Genomic DNA, 17,155 nt, shown 5'->3' with positions numbered 1-17,155 from the left:
ACAGTTTGCTGAACACAAATGGCAATTTTCCAGTGCTTCTTCTGCTTCACTCATGTGATAGGTAGTCAAGGCAGGATCCAGCTGGCTTGTGGTTTGGTATGCAAGAGTCGAGATCAGATTAGCAAACTTAATCTTGGATTCTAAGCAAGTCCAAGGGCCAAAATTTGGTATCAGTTAAGGAAGAGGAGCCAAGAGTATTACCTCTGAACTGAGAAGAACTATCTATGCAGTAGCATGCTAAAAGCAAGCATGTTGGGTAGGTGGGGGAAGAGGAGAGCACACTGTTATATAGAGTGTATTAGTATATTTGGGAAGGTTTGTGATGCCTTAAGTATACATAAAAACGTGAACATGACAGCATTACATCCAACATCACTGAATGTTTTTCAGTGGGTATTACTTCAATATTATAAAGCAAAATCCCCTATTGACTTGCCAGCTAGGAGAGAAAAGTTTTATCCATGCATACATTCTGCAGTTCTTTATTGTCTTAGTTATAAAATAAGATCAGCCTAACAGAGAAGTTATATAATTACTTACTCCTTGTAAGACTTGAAAGCTGTCATTAGTAGGTGGAGGATCCTGATCTGGGTCAACCCCAACCCTACAGAAACATTAGGAAAACAAAGCAAGTGGTGTTACTGAGGGTTGCAAATGCTGCAAGTTTGGCAGAACGCATTTTAAAAGCACTTTAAGAACCCGGCAAAGCTGCATCAGAGAGGTTATAAGAATAGATTGAGGAAGAGCTGTCCATTACTCCCCTGTAGTTAACACAGCTGTAAACAAGATACTTTTTCATTCAAGAAACTGCTTTAACTCCATCTCACCACCAACTTTAACTGCTTACCTTTGCTGCCAATTTTTTTAGAACACTGGAAAATACTATTTTTGCCTTTAAAAGTGGATGACATCCTCTTCAGTGGAAGGTATCCCTCACGTCCCGCAGGAAGAAACCAGAAACTAAGGATAAAGTCCAGCCTAAATATCTCCCACAGCAAGTAACTTCCAGATAAACCTGAGAATGGCTGAAATACATTATTTTGGAAAGACACGCACACTCCAATTTTAATGCACTATGTGAAGCACAGAAAATATTTCATAAAGAATCACAACATTAACTTTCTGCAAGTTTCATTCACCTAACACAGCACAGCCACAGCAGACTAACAAGTGGCCTGTAGTCCAGCCTTCCATCTGAGTGAGGCAGGGTTTGTGCAATGAGATGATGGATGTTGACAGAATAATATGTTAAGAAGAAACTGTCTACTCACTTTTGCTTAGTTAGAAAGCATCTTATTACTGAACCATCCGTGCACATAGGGCTCCTATCCAAGATTGGCATTTAATCCTTGTAATTATGTTCAGGTTTTTCTGGTCTGTTTTGGGGTTAGCTATTTGTTAAGACTGGACTCGTCTATTTTATATCCTATTCATGTCTTGATCTCTGTCATCTCTTGTAGAACTTAAACCTCCAACCTCAAAAGTTGGATAAGATTCTCAGTCTCAAATGTGTTGTTTCAGTTCCACCATGTTACATCGTAAGTGTGGGAAAACACCTGCAACAGCCATTTCAGACAATAAGATTTTGTTAATGTCATCACTTCTCCTCTCTTAGAAGGGACTGAGCTGGTTTAATGCAATTTCCTTGTTACTTAGATTTTTTGTCAGCTAATTATAGCCCTGGTGTTTATGCAACAGCCCTAAGGATCACCAGAGACCAAGGGAACCTTGCTGGCCAGACCATATCACTTGTGTGTCCCAGGGACACCATGCTTGGATCAAATAAAAAGACAACACTTTCAAATAGCTTCCAGGGCAGCGTTTTTTGGTACAATAGAAGAAGAGAAGTTTCATCCTTGTGAACTCACAGCCAGCTCAAGGCCTCACATTAGTTAATGTAGTTCAGGGAAAATCCAGAAGGCTGCTCTGCAGCCTCATATAAAACTAGTGCTGACCCAGTCCTTTGCTTGGATTTTTTTTTTTTTTTCTGAGCTTCTTGTTCTTTCCTCATCACTTCCTTTTCCTATATACAGTCATCTTGAACTTTAGTCACATTTAGCCTGGAAATTCATTGGCACTGACCAGCCTCAGAAATCTTCACCAGTTTAAGGGAACACTGGTTAGATGGATTGAGTACTGGATTGTAACATACGCTAAAATAAAACACCACACACAAGAGCTCTGAGAAGTTACAAGGGCTGAGATGTTACTGCTTTGGCTATCACTACATGAGAAGGGGTTTTGGGTAGGGAAACTGGTTATCTAATGCAGAAAGCTGACAAGCAACACCAGAAAACCGACCCAGTATGGCTATATATATATATATACACATATATATAAGATTTCACATTCCTTTATAAGTACACATGAAAATAACAGAAAAATATTTGTGGCTTTCCAAACTCCAGCTGCACATGGAGGAAGGTTCAATGTGCTATGCATAGCAGCCAGGCTCATGTTGGCTGTGTAGCTGACCATGTGAATGAGGAGATCAAGAAGCTCATTCCAAACGATGAACATAGCTTGCATTCCTCAAATAGTTTTTACTCCCTGGGTTACCTATTCACTTCACACTACATAAGAACACCAAACAATTCAGCATCTTGACTTAAAAGGCTGTGCATTTGTTTTGAGGATTTTAACTGCCCTTAGCCAGGGGATTGGGGCTTAATGGAGGACCAAAGCAGGATAACCACACTGTTCAGTGAAAAGTCACAGTGTATCACTGGCCAGGTATTTGGGTTCACTGTTGCGCTGAAGAGGAAAAGAGAACTTTTCTATATTAAAATAGCTCAAGTTTTAGGAAAAACCTTTTACTACAGGTGTTCTTTTCAATATTGAAATAGTATGTCCACAGAGTTGTCCATTTAAATTTTTTTCAAAGTTATTATTCAGATGAATTTATGTTTTGAATATTTATAATTCACTCTTTTCCATAAATCACTTTTTAAAAATTTTACTCTCAAAGCCTGTTCCTCAGTTCAGAGATTAACACCAAATACAGTTCTATTTTGAATTCTCACAACTACTTTTTGTATCTTGGAAACAATATGCTCTTATCCTCTACTCTGGCATCAATTGTATAGGAAGCTTTATTTTTTGGCAGCAAGACTGCCTGTTTAAGTTTCAAGGTTTATATACCCTGATGTCATGACATGCATCACAGTTTTTTGCAGGCCCAGCCTCCAGAATTCTAAGGAAGTCTCACCTATATCACCTGAAAAAAAACCAGCACCAAAACCCAGGCAAGTCTCTCCCAACCTCCTTTACAGTGAAGAGAAGCACCCAAAACACTTAAGTTACTTCATCCTTGCTTAACTACTTCAATAATTAAAAGTATGAGTAAAGCTGATGCATGTATGTCTTCAACATTGATATTTTTCTTGTGGTGAAGAGAAAAAAATCCATTTCACATGCTCAATATATTTTAAAAGCTTCCTGTAATTTAAATGTGCAGTACAGGTCAGTATCAGCTCTCATTTATTTAACCTGTTTTATAAATTTAACTGTTACTGGATGGATTTACACAGATCCCCTCCCAGAGGTCAGTGGCACAGAGAGGGCAGCCTTGCTAAAGGCTGGGCTGTTTTGCTCAAACCCCATAGCAGAAAGGCAGGTGAGCAAGTGCTGGGTGAAAACAGTGTTTTACTGAAGAGGCACAACCTCTGTGATGAGGACTGAGGGGCACAGCAGCTGTGGCACAGCCAAGGCCAAGGTAGTGCAGATGCCAGCAAGTATCTTTGTTTTCCCTTCCACCCTTTCTGAGAGCCCTTTGCAGCAGCTGTGTGGGGATTCCCCAAGGGTGTCCAAATAAGTACAGTAATAAAAAGAAGATTTCAGATGAAGAATATGAGCAGTGTTTTCAGAGTAACAGTGCATATATGTTTCAAAATTGGTGAAAAATCCGTTTATTTCCCCCATTTGAATCACTTCAGTATGTGATAGACACCTTATTCCTTCAGTACAGACAATTACTAGTATGTAAAATTCAGACACCTTGATTTCAGCCTTGGGAAGGTCATGGGAATCTGTAGATGAGAGTATGCTATAGTAAAAATTAATCCAATTTAAGTGTATTTCTTCACTCCTCCCTAATGAAAATATATTTTTATGGCAAAAAAGGCTTTTCATGCTTTAATATCTCTGTAATAGCAAAGGGACTAGTCTTGAGCTCCTAATGCCCAACACCAAAGCACAGCATTTCTTAACTGCCTCCTGGCCTTCTTGGTCCTTCTCCCACAGCTACAACTCCAGCATCACATGTAGGAGAGCAGCTACTTAGATTTGATCTCTCAAACATTAGGCTTATGTATAATTCAGTAATTTAAACAGTGTGGGAGAAAGTGGCTGACACACAAAACTGAACTAAGTGGATGGAAATGAATGGTAAAAAGGCATTTTGAACTACATCAAGTTCTCTACTACATCATTTTAAAATGTGTGGCATCATTTCTTCTGATACTTCAGAAACTTTTCCAAGGCCCTACAACACATAGATGACAAGTTACCAAAATACCAGGGATTATTACATTTAGCATATGTAATTACTATGGCAACAGCCAAGAACGAGTATAATAGATAATAGTTCTCAGATTGTCTGTACAAACTAATACATTATATCTCTGGAAAATCTAATAGTTTGCTGGAAACCTTCAAATGTGACAAGGTACATGAAAAACTTTTCATTGCCCCATCCCAAAGAGCTTTCTTTACATGAATATTCTGTATGTTTTTATATATGTACACACACACATATATATATACACACATCCCCCTATAGATGTCAGTTAGAGATTTATCTTACTTTAAATTCTCTCTATAACCATGTTATCTGTTCTAAAAAAAAAAAAAGCAGAATCCTGATGTTTTCTTGTTGATATCTCTCTGTTTTTAAAAATACATCCCCAAAGAGGCCGGACTAAATCATCTATGAAATTCCTTCCAACCTGAAGAGTTATAGGAAATAACCTCAAGCAATGCTTAATAATACCTTTGTGATTAAAGGTCATAAGATCAAATTCATGATTTTCAGCTCTCAAGTCTTCCAAGGCCAGAGGTTCTAGTTTTGCTTTATTAAATATCTACAGACAGAGTTAAAGAACGTGGTGGTTTATAGTTTCAGTTTTTTTAGACTAAGGATGTGATGTCCACAGCTCAGAATAAGTGAATAGACTCAGAGTTGAGGAACATGTACAGCACTCTCAGCAAAGAAGCAGCAGCAGCATGCCACAGTATAGAAAAAGAGCACACACTCAGTGTTACAAAGATGAAAAAAAGCCAAGCACCAGGTTAACGTGGTATCAAGGAAAGCACAGTGTCACCTGAAATACAGCCAGTGGCTTTCACTCATCTCTTCCACCGATGGAACATGGTCACCAACTCTAGTACAGTACAAGAATGCAATGTGAGTAACAAAATGCTCATGGGATAGGGGCTCTACAGAGCTCTTCAGCAAAACAAAGCAAACCAACAAAAAAAACCTCCCTCCCAATCAAAAAAAGACAAAAGATACATGAACAACAATGGCAGAGCAATGACAAAGTGACCAAAAAAACAAAATTAGCAACAGCAGCAATTTATGATTGGCATAATCATATCCAGCAATATTCTTCATTCATTCAGATCCCAACTGGCAAAGCATCTGTATTAATGACAGACTACATCCCCCAGAAAACCCCATTCAGTAGCTCTCTTTGGTGCTGCACACAGACAGAGCCAATCTAAGACAATTCCTACCACTTCAGACCTGCACATGGTCTGAAAGAGAAAGAGTCATCAGAGGAAGTAGCCATGGGAAGGATACAGGTATGAGAGGGGTCACCAGTACTGCCGGGTTTCAGAGCACTCCAAACCAGCTGGTAACAAGAACTAAATCACTCCACTGGTTTAACTCACAATTGACTATCAATATTTGATTTAATCTCCAGTCACAGCAGTTTTTATTCCTTGCTTTTCCTTTTTCATTTGTGTTTGTGGAGGGGTTTTAGGTACAAATGAAAGCATTTTGGCTTCCAGTATTTTTCACATACATTCCTTAGCAGCCAGTGGGGTTTTTTCCCCAATATTTTTCCACAAAGACATGTGTCAAGAACTATATATTGCTTATGTGAAATAAAAGCCCAGATGATCAGAAATCCACAGAGGCCTCACTTTAGAAAAAGCAGGTGTACACACCCTGGTTGGCATCTTGACTAACCAAATATTTAAGGCCATATCTTGTGATATGAAGAGCATGTACTCATCTAATCCTTGAATGTCAAGGCAAATAGCAGACTTTAGATAGCTTTGTTTTGGATTCCAGGTTCAATAGTTCTTTTCCCATGCCAACATACACTCCAGGTCAGAGTACTCTGGTCCCCAAGGCCATCACTGAGATGGTTCTGCATGTACAGCAAAATCTAAAACTAAGAACTACCCAATAACTTCCCTTCTATGACTCCTTTCTCTTTGCTGTATCTTTGCCAAGTTAGTATACTAAAGTTTTCCCAGATGTCTGTAATGAGTGCAGCATTTTTGGAAAATTTTAGCTATTTTGGAAGAGTTCCGTTTTTTCTCAGAAGATGACTGAGAAAGAAGAGAACTCCCACCACCGTGTTTTTAAAAAATAAAAACCCAATCACTAAAAACCCTTGGAATCAGAAAAAGTTGTCTCAGGTTGTTTTTAGGATGTCTTTGGGTATTTGTTTACTTCACCTAACCAAGACAATGACTTCTGAAACTGCTGGCTGAGGCTTGCCAGAGCTTGGCAGTTCAACTCATATCATCCATGTGCTCTAGATGTGTCTCAACCCAACTCCTTACAGTGTCTTCCCCACACTTTTTCTCTCTAGTGTGAATTGCTGTGTTTCAGAGAACAAGAACAGAGAACAGGAAATATCTCCCATGCTTAGTACCAGACTTCCAGATGAAGAGGTAATCTCTTTCCTACTAAGGGAAAGGCCCAGAGGGGTGAGGCTGGGTCTCAGAGGCTGCACTGTGCCACTCTTAAGAGAGATTCAAGACTGATGATGAAAAACTAGAGGCTGGGAAAGGAGGAAGAATAGAAAAACTAGATAGGGAAAGACAACTGGAAGAAGCAGTACAGAAAGAGATGGGCAAGGAAAAAGCTCAGAACAGAGGGCAAGGGACAGCCCCTGTGTCTGTGCATCTGCCTTCAAGGGCAGCAGAGAGTGGCTAAAGGCAGTGAAGGATCTAAGTAATACAATAATGGAAACAGGCTGCAAAACAGGAGAATATAACCTCCTATCAGACATCCCCCACACCAGTCTGGAACACAGCATGAGGCTGGATCCCAGCGTCAACACTCGCCTCCTGCCAACCCAGCACACCAAGGCGTGCTATGTAAGAAATGCACATTTTATCACTGGACCACCCTGGGTAAGAGAATGGAGTATAACCTGAGCCTGCCACCACACCAACAGTTTCACCACCATCCCAGATAGGTAGTTCACATAGCAACTGGCTAAGAGCTAATGTCTCCAGATTTCTTTTACAATTTTCTGTTTTACAGAAAAAAAATCACTAAATAGAAAGATCTTTGAAAGATTGTGTATGCAAATCAGACATAAGGCACTAAATATCTAAGCTGACATTGTCTGTGCAACCTTTAGCTTTATGGTAAAAAGAAACCTAAAGTATTTTAAAGTGTAAGGTATAATGCTTTGAGATTTATAAAAAAGGTTGCCAAGTATAACTAAAATTACTTCCTTAAAATAAGCAATAACTTCTGCATTTGCTGCAGGTTATGGAGAAGAGGAAGGCATTAATCTATGTGTTGCTTCATTCAACATGAAAAGAACCAGGTCACTAACGTCTAATGAAAAATGGAAAACACATTGTTTTGCAATACAAATGCTAGGAGTTCCTTTTTTTCCTGTGACAGATAAATGAAACAAGAAGTCAGCTATTTTTTTGAAAAGAGGAATTTTGCCAGTGGTTTTGATTTACATGGCTCTCAAGTTTGCTGAGACTGTTAAAGTTTCAGCCAGGAAATTGTTTCTTTGTTTAGGTCTTAAAGGATGAGACTTTATTTTTAATATCCAAGTCATGCTTTAGTTTCTAAGGAAAAAAAATCTGCTACTAAGAAAATATGGCTGTTTACCACCCAAATGCTTGTAAGCGCCTCACTGATAGTCAGCCAAGGAACTCTAACACATTATATCATGGCTTTAACTCCAGTTTCTGCGGTTAATTTTTAATTTTCCCAGCGTGAAGTGGCAGAAATCAAAAGCATCTAAAGATCCCGTTTTTTTACTCAGATTTTGAAGTTGTGACCTCACTTTTCCAACCAGTTGAGCAGTAAACTGAAGTCAAGCCTCTGCTACAAACCACAGGTCCTTTGCTAAGATGTACATGAAAGCCTGGTCAGTGGTCCCTGGTAACCTACCCTATCTGCAAAGATACCTGCTCATCCGAATATCTGAGATTTTTAGAACAGCAGGAGGAGGAAAAGAGTATTTTTGCCCATTTCCTTCCTTATACTGCTTTTTACTTTACCAAAACTTAATTTTCATATTAGCCCCTCCACCCTTTACCTACTTTTAATATTCCATATCATGGGAGGGAAGGGACCTACAGTAAGAAAGCATACATCCCAAATTCTACACAATTAACAGTGTGGCCAGAAGGCATGTGCCTCTTCCTCTAAGCCACAGCAAAGCAACTCTGGATCCTTGTGCAGGCCTGTCACAATCCACTAATACAAGCGAGGGTCGTGATGGTTCGTTTATAGATCTCAGAGTGCAAAAGGACACAGGGGATTTCAGTTTTAATCAGAACAGTGCACCTTTATTAAGTGCCCACAACATGGTAATGCAATAGAGGAGAGAAAAAGAGACAGATAAAGAAAACAAAGTAAAAGGGTAAAGAGGAAGAAAAGGGGGGAATAGCTACCAATGGATGAGACAAAGTCCTCATGGTCTTCTGCCAAGAGATTAGTCTTCTTTCCGTGGGGAGATCTCGTCTCAGTTATTTTAGAAAGTCCCTTTATAGTCCTTTTCAACAGCGAGGGGCAACTGGCCAAGAGGTGGGGAAATCTACAACCATTGTTATGAGGCCCATTGCTTTGGGAAATGGGTACAGGACAGGTCATACGGGACAGGTCATTCCTTTCCGCTTCAGCGCAGTCCTTCCCACCTGGGCAGCAAGAACGGCACAGTCCATTGTGACCTGCACTAATTTTCCTCAGGAATGTGTACCAGCTCCCAGCGGGCACACCTGCAGGCAACACTTGGCAGACAATCCCACCTCAGCCAGGCCAGGACTCCTGTGTTCAGTCTCTGTCCTTGGCAATGATCATGAGGCAGATGAGGGATCTTTGGACCGTCTCTTATAAGGCGTTGCCCCTTGCATGCACACAGCTGCTTCCCCATGAACTCAGTGGTATCAGGCCAGGCTGACAGTCCTGGCTGGAGTCAGCTCCCTGGTACAGTTCTACTTAAATCATGCAGGTACCACCTTAAATAAGCCCCTTTGGGTTTGATGTCTGTCTTGGCTCCTCTGACTTACCCAGACATGGGCCTTCTATTTACATCCAGTGAAAAAAAGCCAACTACCTCATGAGGACTTGGTAATGGCTGACTAGTCAGCCTGCCTGCCTGCCTTGCTTCCTTCCTTCCTTCCTTCCATTAACCAGGATACAACTGGTATGACCTTCACATCAGAACTGGACTCTTAGGAGTGCCCACAAATCCTGACATTTAAGTCCAACATACACATGGCACTAATTTTCTACACCCCTTCGCTTTATCTAGGAAGCAAACCACCTTTTATTTTATAATCTCTTTTCTGCTAAATAATCCTGTATGCGACCACTACTTATTTCCAGCCTCTGGCAATGGAACTTAATGGGCAAGTGCCAAGGCTCAGAAGGCATCCTAGGGACAAGTTACCTACTGCACAGCCTCAGGGCTGCATCAGCACTATACACTCTGCTGCTGAGCGAGGCACTGGGACATTATCTCATCTTCATCTCCTCCTGTTCACCTCTTCCGCTGGGTAGAAGGGGATGGAAAACAGATAATTGGCATAACTTTGAAATTCATCTGGAAACAATTTTTCCCTTAAAAAAAAAAAACAACAAAAAAACCTGTAAAATCAGGACTTTTCTTTGCAGTAGAAAACGTTCGAACCACTGAGGGTACCTCACCAGCACTGAGTTTCTAATTCTCTACAGTTGCACACGGCCGCCACCTCCTGGCACAAATCTGATTTCACGTAGTCCCAGAAAGTGCAGACTCCATCTCTGGCAAGTCAGTGCAGGCAGGTGTAGGCAGACCCACGCAGTTCTCTAAAATGCTTCCTATGTAGAGCTCCCTTATTATATTCGTTATCCTTCCCTTAACAGGAAATTTACCCCTTAATTGTCTGTTAACCATGCCAAACAAGTGACAGTTAAAATTACTGCTTACTCATAAGGGTGGGTAAATCTCCCCCCAAAACTACAGCTAAACACTCAAAACTGCTTCAGTAGTTGCCTTTGGGCAGTTACTTCTCTATGAATGGTACCATAGTGAGTCAAGGTTCTAAAAGGTTAAAATTTTAGCTAAGAGTTAGAAGAAATTTGTATTAATTAAGATACAGAGTAAAGAAACAAAAGATAAGTTAATGATTAGTCGATGCTTAAGCTAGAGTTAAGTGATGTATTATTTGCCATTATATTTTGGTTTAAGTCTTGTTTGTAGAAGGAAACAGAATAAATGAACTGTCATCAAAATAAATTGAAACCAATAGAACTAAGAACAACACCTGGGTTTCGTAGTAATTAATCAAAAGTAGGAGATCTTGGGCTGTGCCAAGAGGTCATGAAGGCCTGCCAACAGCAAGAAGGTAAACAGGTTACCGTGAGGAAGACATTCCTGACTTCATCTTTCAGGACCACTGACCCAATTCGAGACCACCGACCCAATTCAAGAGAGAAGCTGCGCACGCGTGAAAGACCAATGATCTCATTTTAATACGAAGCGGAGGATGGGGGGTGCTGGGGTCATACATATGTAGAAGATGTAAAACTTTGTGTAATAAATAGAGAACGAAGAACCTTGCACTTTGCTGGCATGTCTTTAGGAGGCTACTCCCATGCTGCCCGCCGGTGCCTGAATAAACCTACCGCTTTCTAACTTTAATTAGTTAGAGGGTCCTTTGCCCGTGGATATTGGGATTTAACGAATCATTCTGGTGAGCCAGGCCGGAGGAAGTTCTGCTGGGCTGTGAGACCAGCCCGGTCTGGTGGACCACTCGGGGCACCCCCGGAATATTCCTGGAGAGAAGGCTCTGCTGCCTGGATTGTTCATCCAGCAACAGAGAAGGACTCCGGACTACTAAAACTCCAGACAACACGGTATGTTTAAAGGAAATACTGGAGCAGTGGAACAGTGACCTGTATGGCGTACACGTGGTCACGAAAGGCCGCAGCGAGGCGCGGCGGCGAGGCAGGGAGGCGGCTGGAGAAAGACAAAGCGTGTGTGGTGAATGTTTGAAAGCGAACACTGTGTGCTGTGGTTTTATTTTATTTTTATTGTAATTGTGGGGTGTATATTTGGTTATGAGGCGACGGTAGTGGCTGTAACACCCGGTGTTCACGCTAAAAGGGCTCGGACCCTAAGACGCAATAGACAGCATTTGCTGTCTGAGGTGTATTTTAAAGATAATACCGCCATCCTATGTCAAAAGTTATAATTGCAGCCTAAGCAAAAGTAAGTTTAAATACATTTTAGGCTGACTAGATAAATAAAAATTCATTTACCTAATCGGTTTGAATTAGACCCCTAAGAATTCGAGAATGGAAAATTTTATTTAAAAGCTATATCAAACCCCGAGAGGTAACTTGGTAGCTTTGGATTGGGAGCAACTGGTAGCAAAATACAGGAATTTGAAAAGTGAGTGGAATAGCTTGTGTTTGTAGAAATTTCTGTAATTTTTAGTACATTTAGAAGCCAGCGTTGTGTGTGGACATTATGGCAGTGTGAGTTTTGTACCAGACGTTGTTATTGTTTTGTAACCCAGTGCAGAAAGTGTAGCCAGTATTGACAGCCCTTTAAGTTGATTTTAACCTGAGCTGTGGACCATGCAGAAAGGGCTGTAAGAGAAAGTAATGGCAACTAGCCAGAGTAAAGAGATCCCTCTAACTAGTCCTTTAGGATGTATTCTGACACACTGGAAAGAATTAGTGGGTTGTGGTGGTACAGAAAACAGAAAGACTCTTATCAAGTTTTGCACACAATGGTGGCCACTTTATAAGCTCAAAGAAGGTGTTAGATGGCCACCAACTGGAAATGTAGATTATGAGACCCTATTACAGCTTATGCTTTTTTTGAAACAAGAGCAGAGATGGGAAGAGGCAACCTACACTGATTTATTTTTCTCCCTCTGAAACCACCCCAAGTGGCAGAGAGACCGTGGAATTAAGCCCCCTTCCAATCCCTTAGTATTGGCCCTAGAAAAGGATAATGAAATTAATGAGAGGAAGCCTAAACAGTGTTGCAGTACCTGTTCAATGAACCAATGCTGCACACACCCTGATAAAGTGTATCCAGCTGACTCACTGGAGCAAGAGCTGGGGGATTTGTTTAAACCACCTCCTAAAAGAGAGGAATTGACTCCTACATCACCCCCCACCTCATTTCCCAGGGGACCAACTCCTATCCCAGCTCCTATCTCACCCCCCACTTTGATCTCGATCCCAACTCCAGCTTATGTTCCATCCCCTACTCCAATTAAAGCTATTACCATTTCACCTCCAGCTCCAGCTGAATCAACTCCAGTCCCAACTTCAGCTTCTGCTTCATTTTCCACTTCACCCATACCCTCTTGGAAAAAGACCCCTAAAGCTTTACTATTGCCCAGCAGTGACAGTGACGGGGAAGAGCTGCTTTCCCCAGAGGGCCCTGTAGCGTCCCGGACCCAGAAACAAGCTAAAGAAATCATACAAGCACCTTTGAGAGAGGCAGTAAGTTCTGAGGGAAAAACAATGTTAGTGAAAATCCCTTTTTCGACAGTAGATCTGGAGGCTTGGGAAAAAGATTGCTAAACGTTATCAAAGCAACCCAATAGGTGTTGCAAAGAAATTTAGATTTATTGTTAAGCAACATAGACCTGACTGGTTAGATCTTCAACTGTTGTTAGATGCCCTTACAGAGACAGAAGGATGATTAGTTTTGAAAGCAGCAGAGGGCTTAGCAGAGGACGCTTGCAAAATGACACAAATGAGAGTTAAGGATATTTTTCCTCTCCAATATCTGCATTGGGATCCTAATGATGACAGTGACATGGAAAGATTAGAGGATTACCAAGATTTCATAGCAAAGGGACGGAGAGGGCAATTCCTAAAACCATAAACTGGTCAGCCCTATATGCAATTAAGCAAGGTCCCTCTGAAACACCCTCTGAGTTTTCAGAACATTTCCGAGATGCAATGCGTCATCATACAACATGAGACCCCGAATCTGAGGAAGGGACGCAGCACCTGGTGAGCTTATTTTTAGGACAATCTGCAGGGGACGTTCGACACAAACTTCAGAAAATACGGGGCCCAACAGCATGAGATTTAGAGACTTTGCTAGAAGAAGCATGGAAAGTTTTTAGCTATAAAGAAGAAGGACATAAGGGAAAGGATGAGGAAATTAATAGCAACAGTAAAAGAAAAAGAAGGAGGGGGACATGGGCAAGGACCACCCCGGTTAGGGAGAAATCAGCCCACTTTTTGCAGGAAAATTGGAACTTGGAAGAACCAATGCCCAGAATGAAGAAAAGGCAATCATCAAAGAAGAGAAGACCAAAAGAGGGAGGGGGTGGCTGCTCGTGCTAAAGAAGACTGAAGGGGACTGGAGGTTCCCACCCTAGGGCACCCTCTGCTTATAATTAAACTAGGGAACCAAGAAAAAGAAATTGAATTTTTAATAGACACAGGGGCAATATACTCAGTGCTAAATAAAGCACTTTAATGCCAATAACAGATGATTATGTTGTAGTGAGGGGAGCAACTGGTCAATCTGAAAGAGCATACTTTTGCAAACCATTGAAATATAAACTTGGGAGACAATGGGGAATTCATAAGTTTTTATACATGCCTAATGCTCCATCAGCACTTTTGGAAAAAGATTTACTGGAGCAACTAGAGGCAAAAATAGTATTTAAAAATGAGGAAGTTACTTTGGAGGTTAAAGATCAACCATACATAAAATTGTTAAGTTTGATGTTGATAGCAAATGAAACCAAAATTGAAAATGAAGAAGAGACTAACAAGAAAATAATAGATCAAGTATTCCCTGGGGTATGGGCTTCTAACATACCAGGGAGAGCAAAGAATGCACTCCCTGTAGAAGTTAAGCTTAAAGAAGGAAAACAACCAGTTAGAATTAAACAATATCCTTTGAAAAAGGAAGACAGGGAAGGAATTAGCCTGAAAACTTCTATTAAAATAATTATTTTAAATATTTAATTATTCAATTAAAATAATTGAAAACTTTTTGCAGAGAAGACTTTCAAAAGAGTGCAAATCTGAATTCAATACTCCCATTTTACCTGTCAAAAAGCCTGATGGATCATACTGAATAGTACAAGATTTAAGAGGTGTTAATAAAATAACCGAGGACTTATACCCAGTGGTTGCCAACCCCTATACTTTATTAACCTGTTTAACACCTGAACTAACCTGGTTTAGCATTTTAGATTTGAAGGATGCTTTCTTTTGCCTTCCTCTCCATGAGGCTAGCCAGAAAATCTTTGCATTTGAATGGGAAAATCCCGAGACTGGATGCAAAGCTCAGCTCACATGGTCTGTGCTACCCCAAGGATTTAAAAACTCCCCCACAATATTTGGGGAGCAACTTGCAAGAGATCTGGAATGCTGGGAAACCCCATTGGGAGAAGGACAGCTGTTACAATATGTGGACGACCTCCTGATAGCTACTAAAACTCAAGAGACTTGTGCGGAGTGGATGGTAAGCCTCTTAAACTTTTTGGGTCTATAGGGATATCGAGTATCCCGGAAGAAAGCCCAGATGGTGAGGCAAACAGTTGTGTACTTGGGCTATGACAAGTGCTGGACAAAGAACCTTAGGACAGGATTGCTAGGAAGCAAGGATTGCAAAGACCCCAAAACCCCAAACAATAAAGGAACTGAGAACCTTTCTGGGCATGACGGGGTGGTGTAGACTGTGGATTTATAATTATGGGTTGTTGGTTAAACCCTTACATGCTTGGTTGCGGAAGGAAACAGAGACCTACAATGGACAAAAGAAGCTACACGAGCCTTCGACCAACTAAAGAAGGCCCTCATGTGAGCTCCAGCCCTGGGACTTCCAGATGTGAGTAAGCCATTCTTTTTGTTTCCCCACAAAAAGCAGGGGATTGCATTGGGAATACTAGCACAAGACCTGGGCCCGTATCACAGGGAAGTAGCCTACCTTTCTAAACAGCTGGATGCAGCAGCCAAGGGATGGCCAGGGTGCCTCAGAGCTGTTGTGGCAGTGGCAGTGAACATCCAGGAGGCATGCAAATTCACCCCGGGCCAGAAGATGACTGTGCTAGTGTCCCACACAGTGTCAGCGGTCCTGGAGGCGAAAGGCAGACACTGGCTTTCCCCACAGAGATTCCTTAAGTACCAGGCCATAATGGTAGAACAAGATGATGTAGAAATTTTGGTAACTAATATTGTGAACCCAGCTTCTTTCCTCAGTGGTAGTCCGGGAGAACCGGTGATCCATGATTGCCTGGAGACCATCAAAGCCACCTACTCCAGCCGCCTGAATCTGAAGGACACTCCTCTCGAGGACACTGAGACCTGGTTCACTGATGGAAGCAGTTATGTTATCAGTAGGAAAAGACATGCTGGGTATGCAGTTACCACTCTGGACCATTACCAACCAACACCTCTGCACAGAAAGCTGAAATAATTGCCTTAACCCAAGCTTTAGAACTAGCAAAAGGAAAGAAAATCAATATTTATACAGACTCAAGGTATGCATTTGGGGTGGTTAGTGCACATGGGGCCATTTGAAAAGAAAGAAGACTGCTAAACTCACAAGGGAAAAGCATTAAACATGCACAAGAAATAATAAAATTATTGGAGGCAGTTCAACTACCTGAAAAAGTGGCCATCATGCACATCAAAGCACACCAGAAAGCAAGCTCTGAATTGGAAGAAGGAAATGAGCTGGCGGACAGGAAGGCAAAAGAAGCAGCTAAAAGTGAGGTAACTATTGAGGCAGGAGAAGCAGCCTTAATCCCAGATGGACAAACTTCCATTGAAGGTAAGGCGAGGTATAATAAAAAAGATAAAAAACTTATTGCACAGGAAAATGGAAGTTATAACCAGGAAGGGTGGGCTATCACAGATGAAGAGAAAGGAAGGCTTGTAATCCCCTCTTACATGTTATGGTCATTAGTGAAAGAAGAACATGAGAAAACGCATTGGGGAATAGACGCTTTGTATAACTACTTAAAGACAGAATTGTAGCCAGAAATTTGCAAGCTACAGTAATTCAAGTAACCTGTCAATGTAGTCTTTGCCTCCAAACTAACCCCAAGAATATTCCTAAACCAAAGTTTGGACAGATTGGGAAAGGCTATGGGCCTGGGCAGCCATAGCAAATTGATTTCTCAGAGCTGCCCAGGAAAGAAGAGTATCGATACCTATTGGTGTTAATAGATACTTTTTAAGGATGGCCAGAAGCTTTCCCTACCAGAACTGCCAGAGCACAAGAAGTAACAAAAGTATTGTTACAGGAAATAACACCGTGTTTTGGGGTCCCAGCCACAATGTCCTCAGATAGAGGGCCACACTTTATTTTGAGAATTGTGCAGCAAATTAGCTGTCACCTAGGCATACACTGAGAACTTCACACTCCATATCATCCTCAGTCTAGTGGCCAGGTGGGGAAAATGAATCATTTGATTAAACAACAAATTATTAGATTAGGACAAGAGGCAAAATTACCTTGGCCTCAGGCTCTTCCATTAGCATTATTACGAATTCAGATCAAATCAAGAACAAAAGTAAAACTAAGTTCTTTTGAAATATTGTATGGAAGACCATACGGGGTCCAAGAGGGGACAACTCCCACTCAAGTAGGAGAAGAAACCCTACACAGATATACGGTGGCCTTAAACACACAACCTAGAGAAATTGAGAAACATGTGGCTGGGGCTCGAAGCA

The 17,155-nt window shown here is 41.2% G+C and overlaps 1 protein-coding gene across 3 annotated transcripts in view; it reads right to left on the bottom strand.

Annotated features, from left to right (window-relative positions):
* Positions 1-17,155, bottom strand: part of SLC9A7 (solute carrier family 9 member A7) — an 80,978-nt gene that overhangs the window by 12,804 nt on the left and 51,019 nt on the right. For 2 of the 3 annotated variants that reach the window (XM_048324650.1, XM_048324630.1), the window contains exons 13-14: positions 5,322-5,381; positions 541-604 (exon numbers count right to left, since the gene is read on the bottom strand). In XM_048324650.1, coding sequence (XP_048180607.1) covers positions 541-604; positions 5,322-5,381 — 124 coding nt within the window. The remainder of the gene's footprint in view (positions 1-540; positions 605-5,321; positions 5,382-17,155) is intronic. The other variant, XM_048324641.1, reaches the window with a different exon arrangement.

This window comes from Corvus hawaiiensis, chromosome 2 (assembly GCF_020740725.1).
Source record: "Corvus hawaiiensis isolate bCorHaw1 chromosome 2, bCorHaw1.pri.cur, whole genome shotgun sequence".
NCBI classification, from domain to species: domain Eukaryota; kingdom Metazoa; phylum Chordata; class Aves; order Passeriformes; family Corvidae; genus Corvus; species Corvus hawaiiensis.
This window is presented reverse-complemented; position numbering and strand designations above follow the sequence as displayed.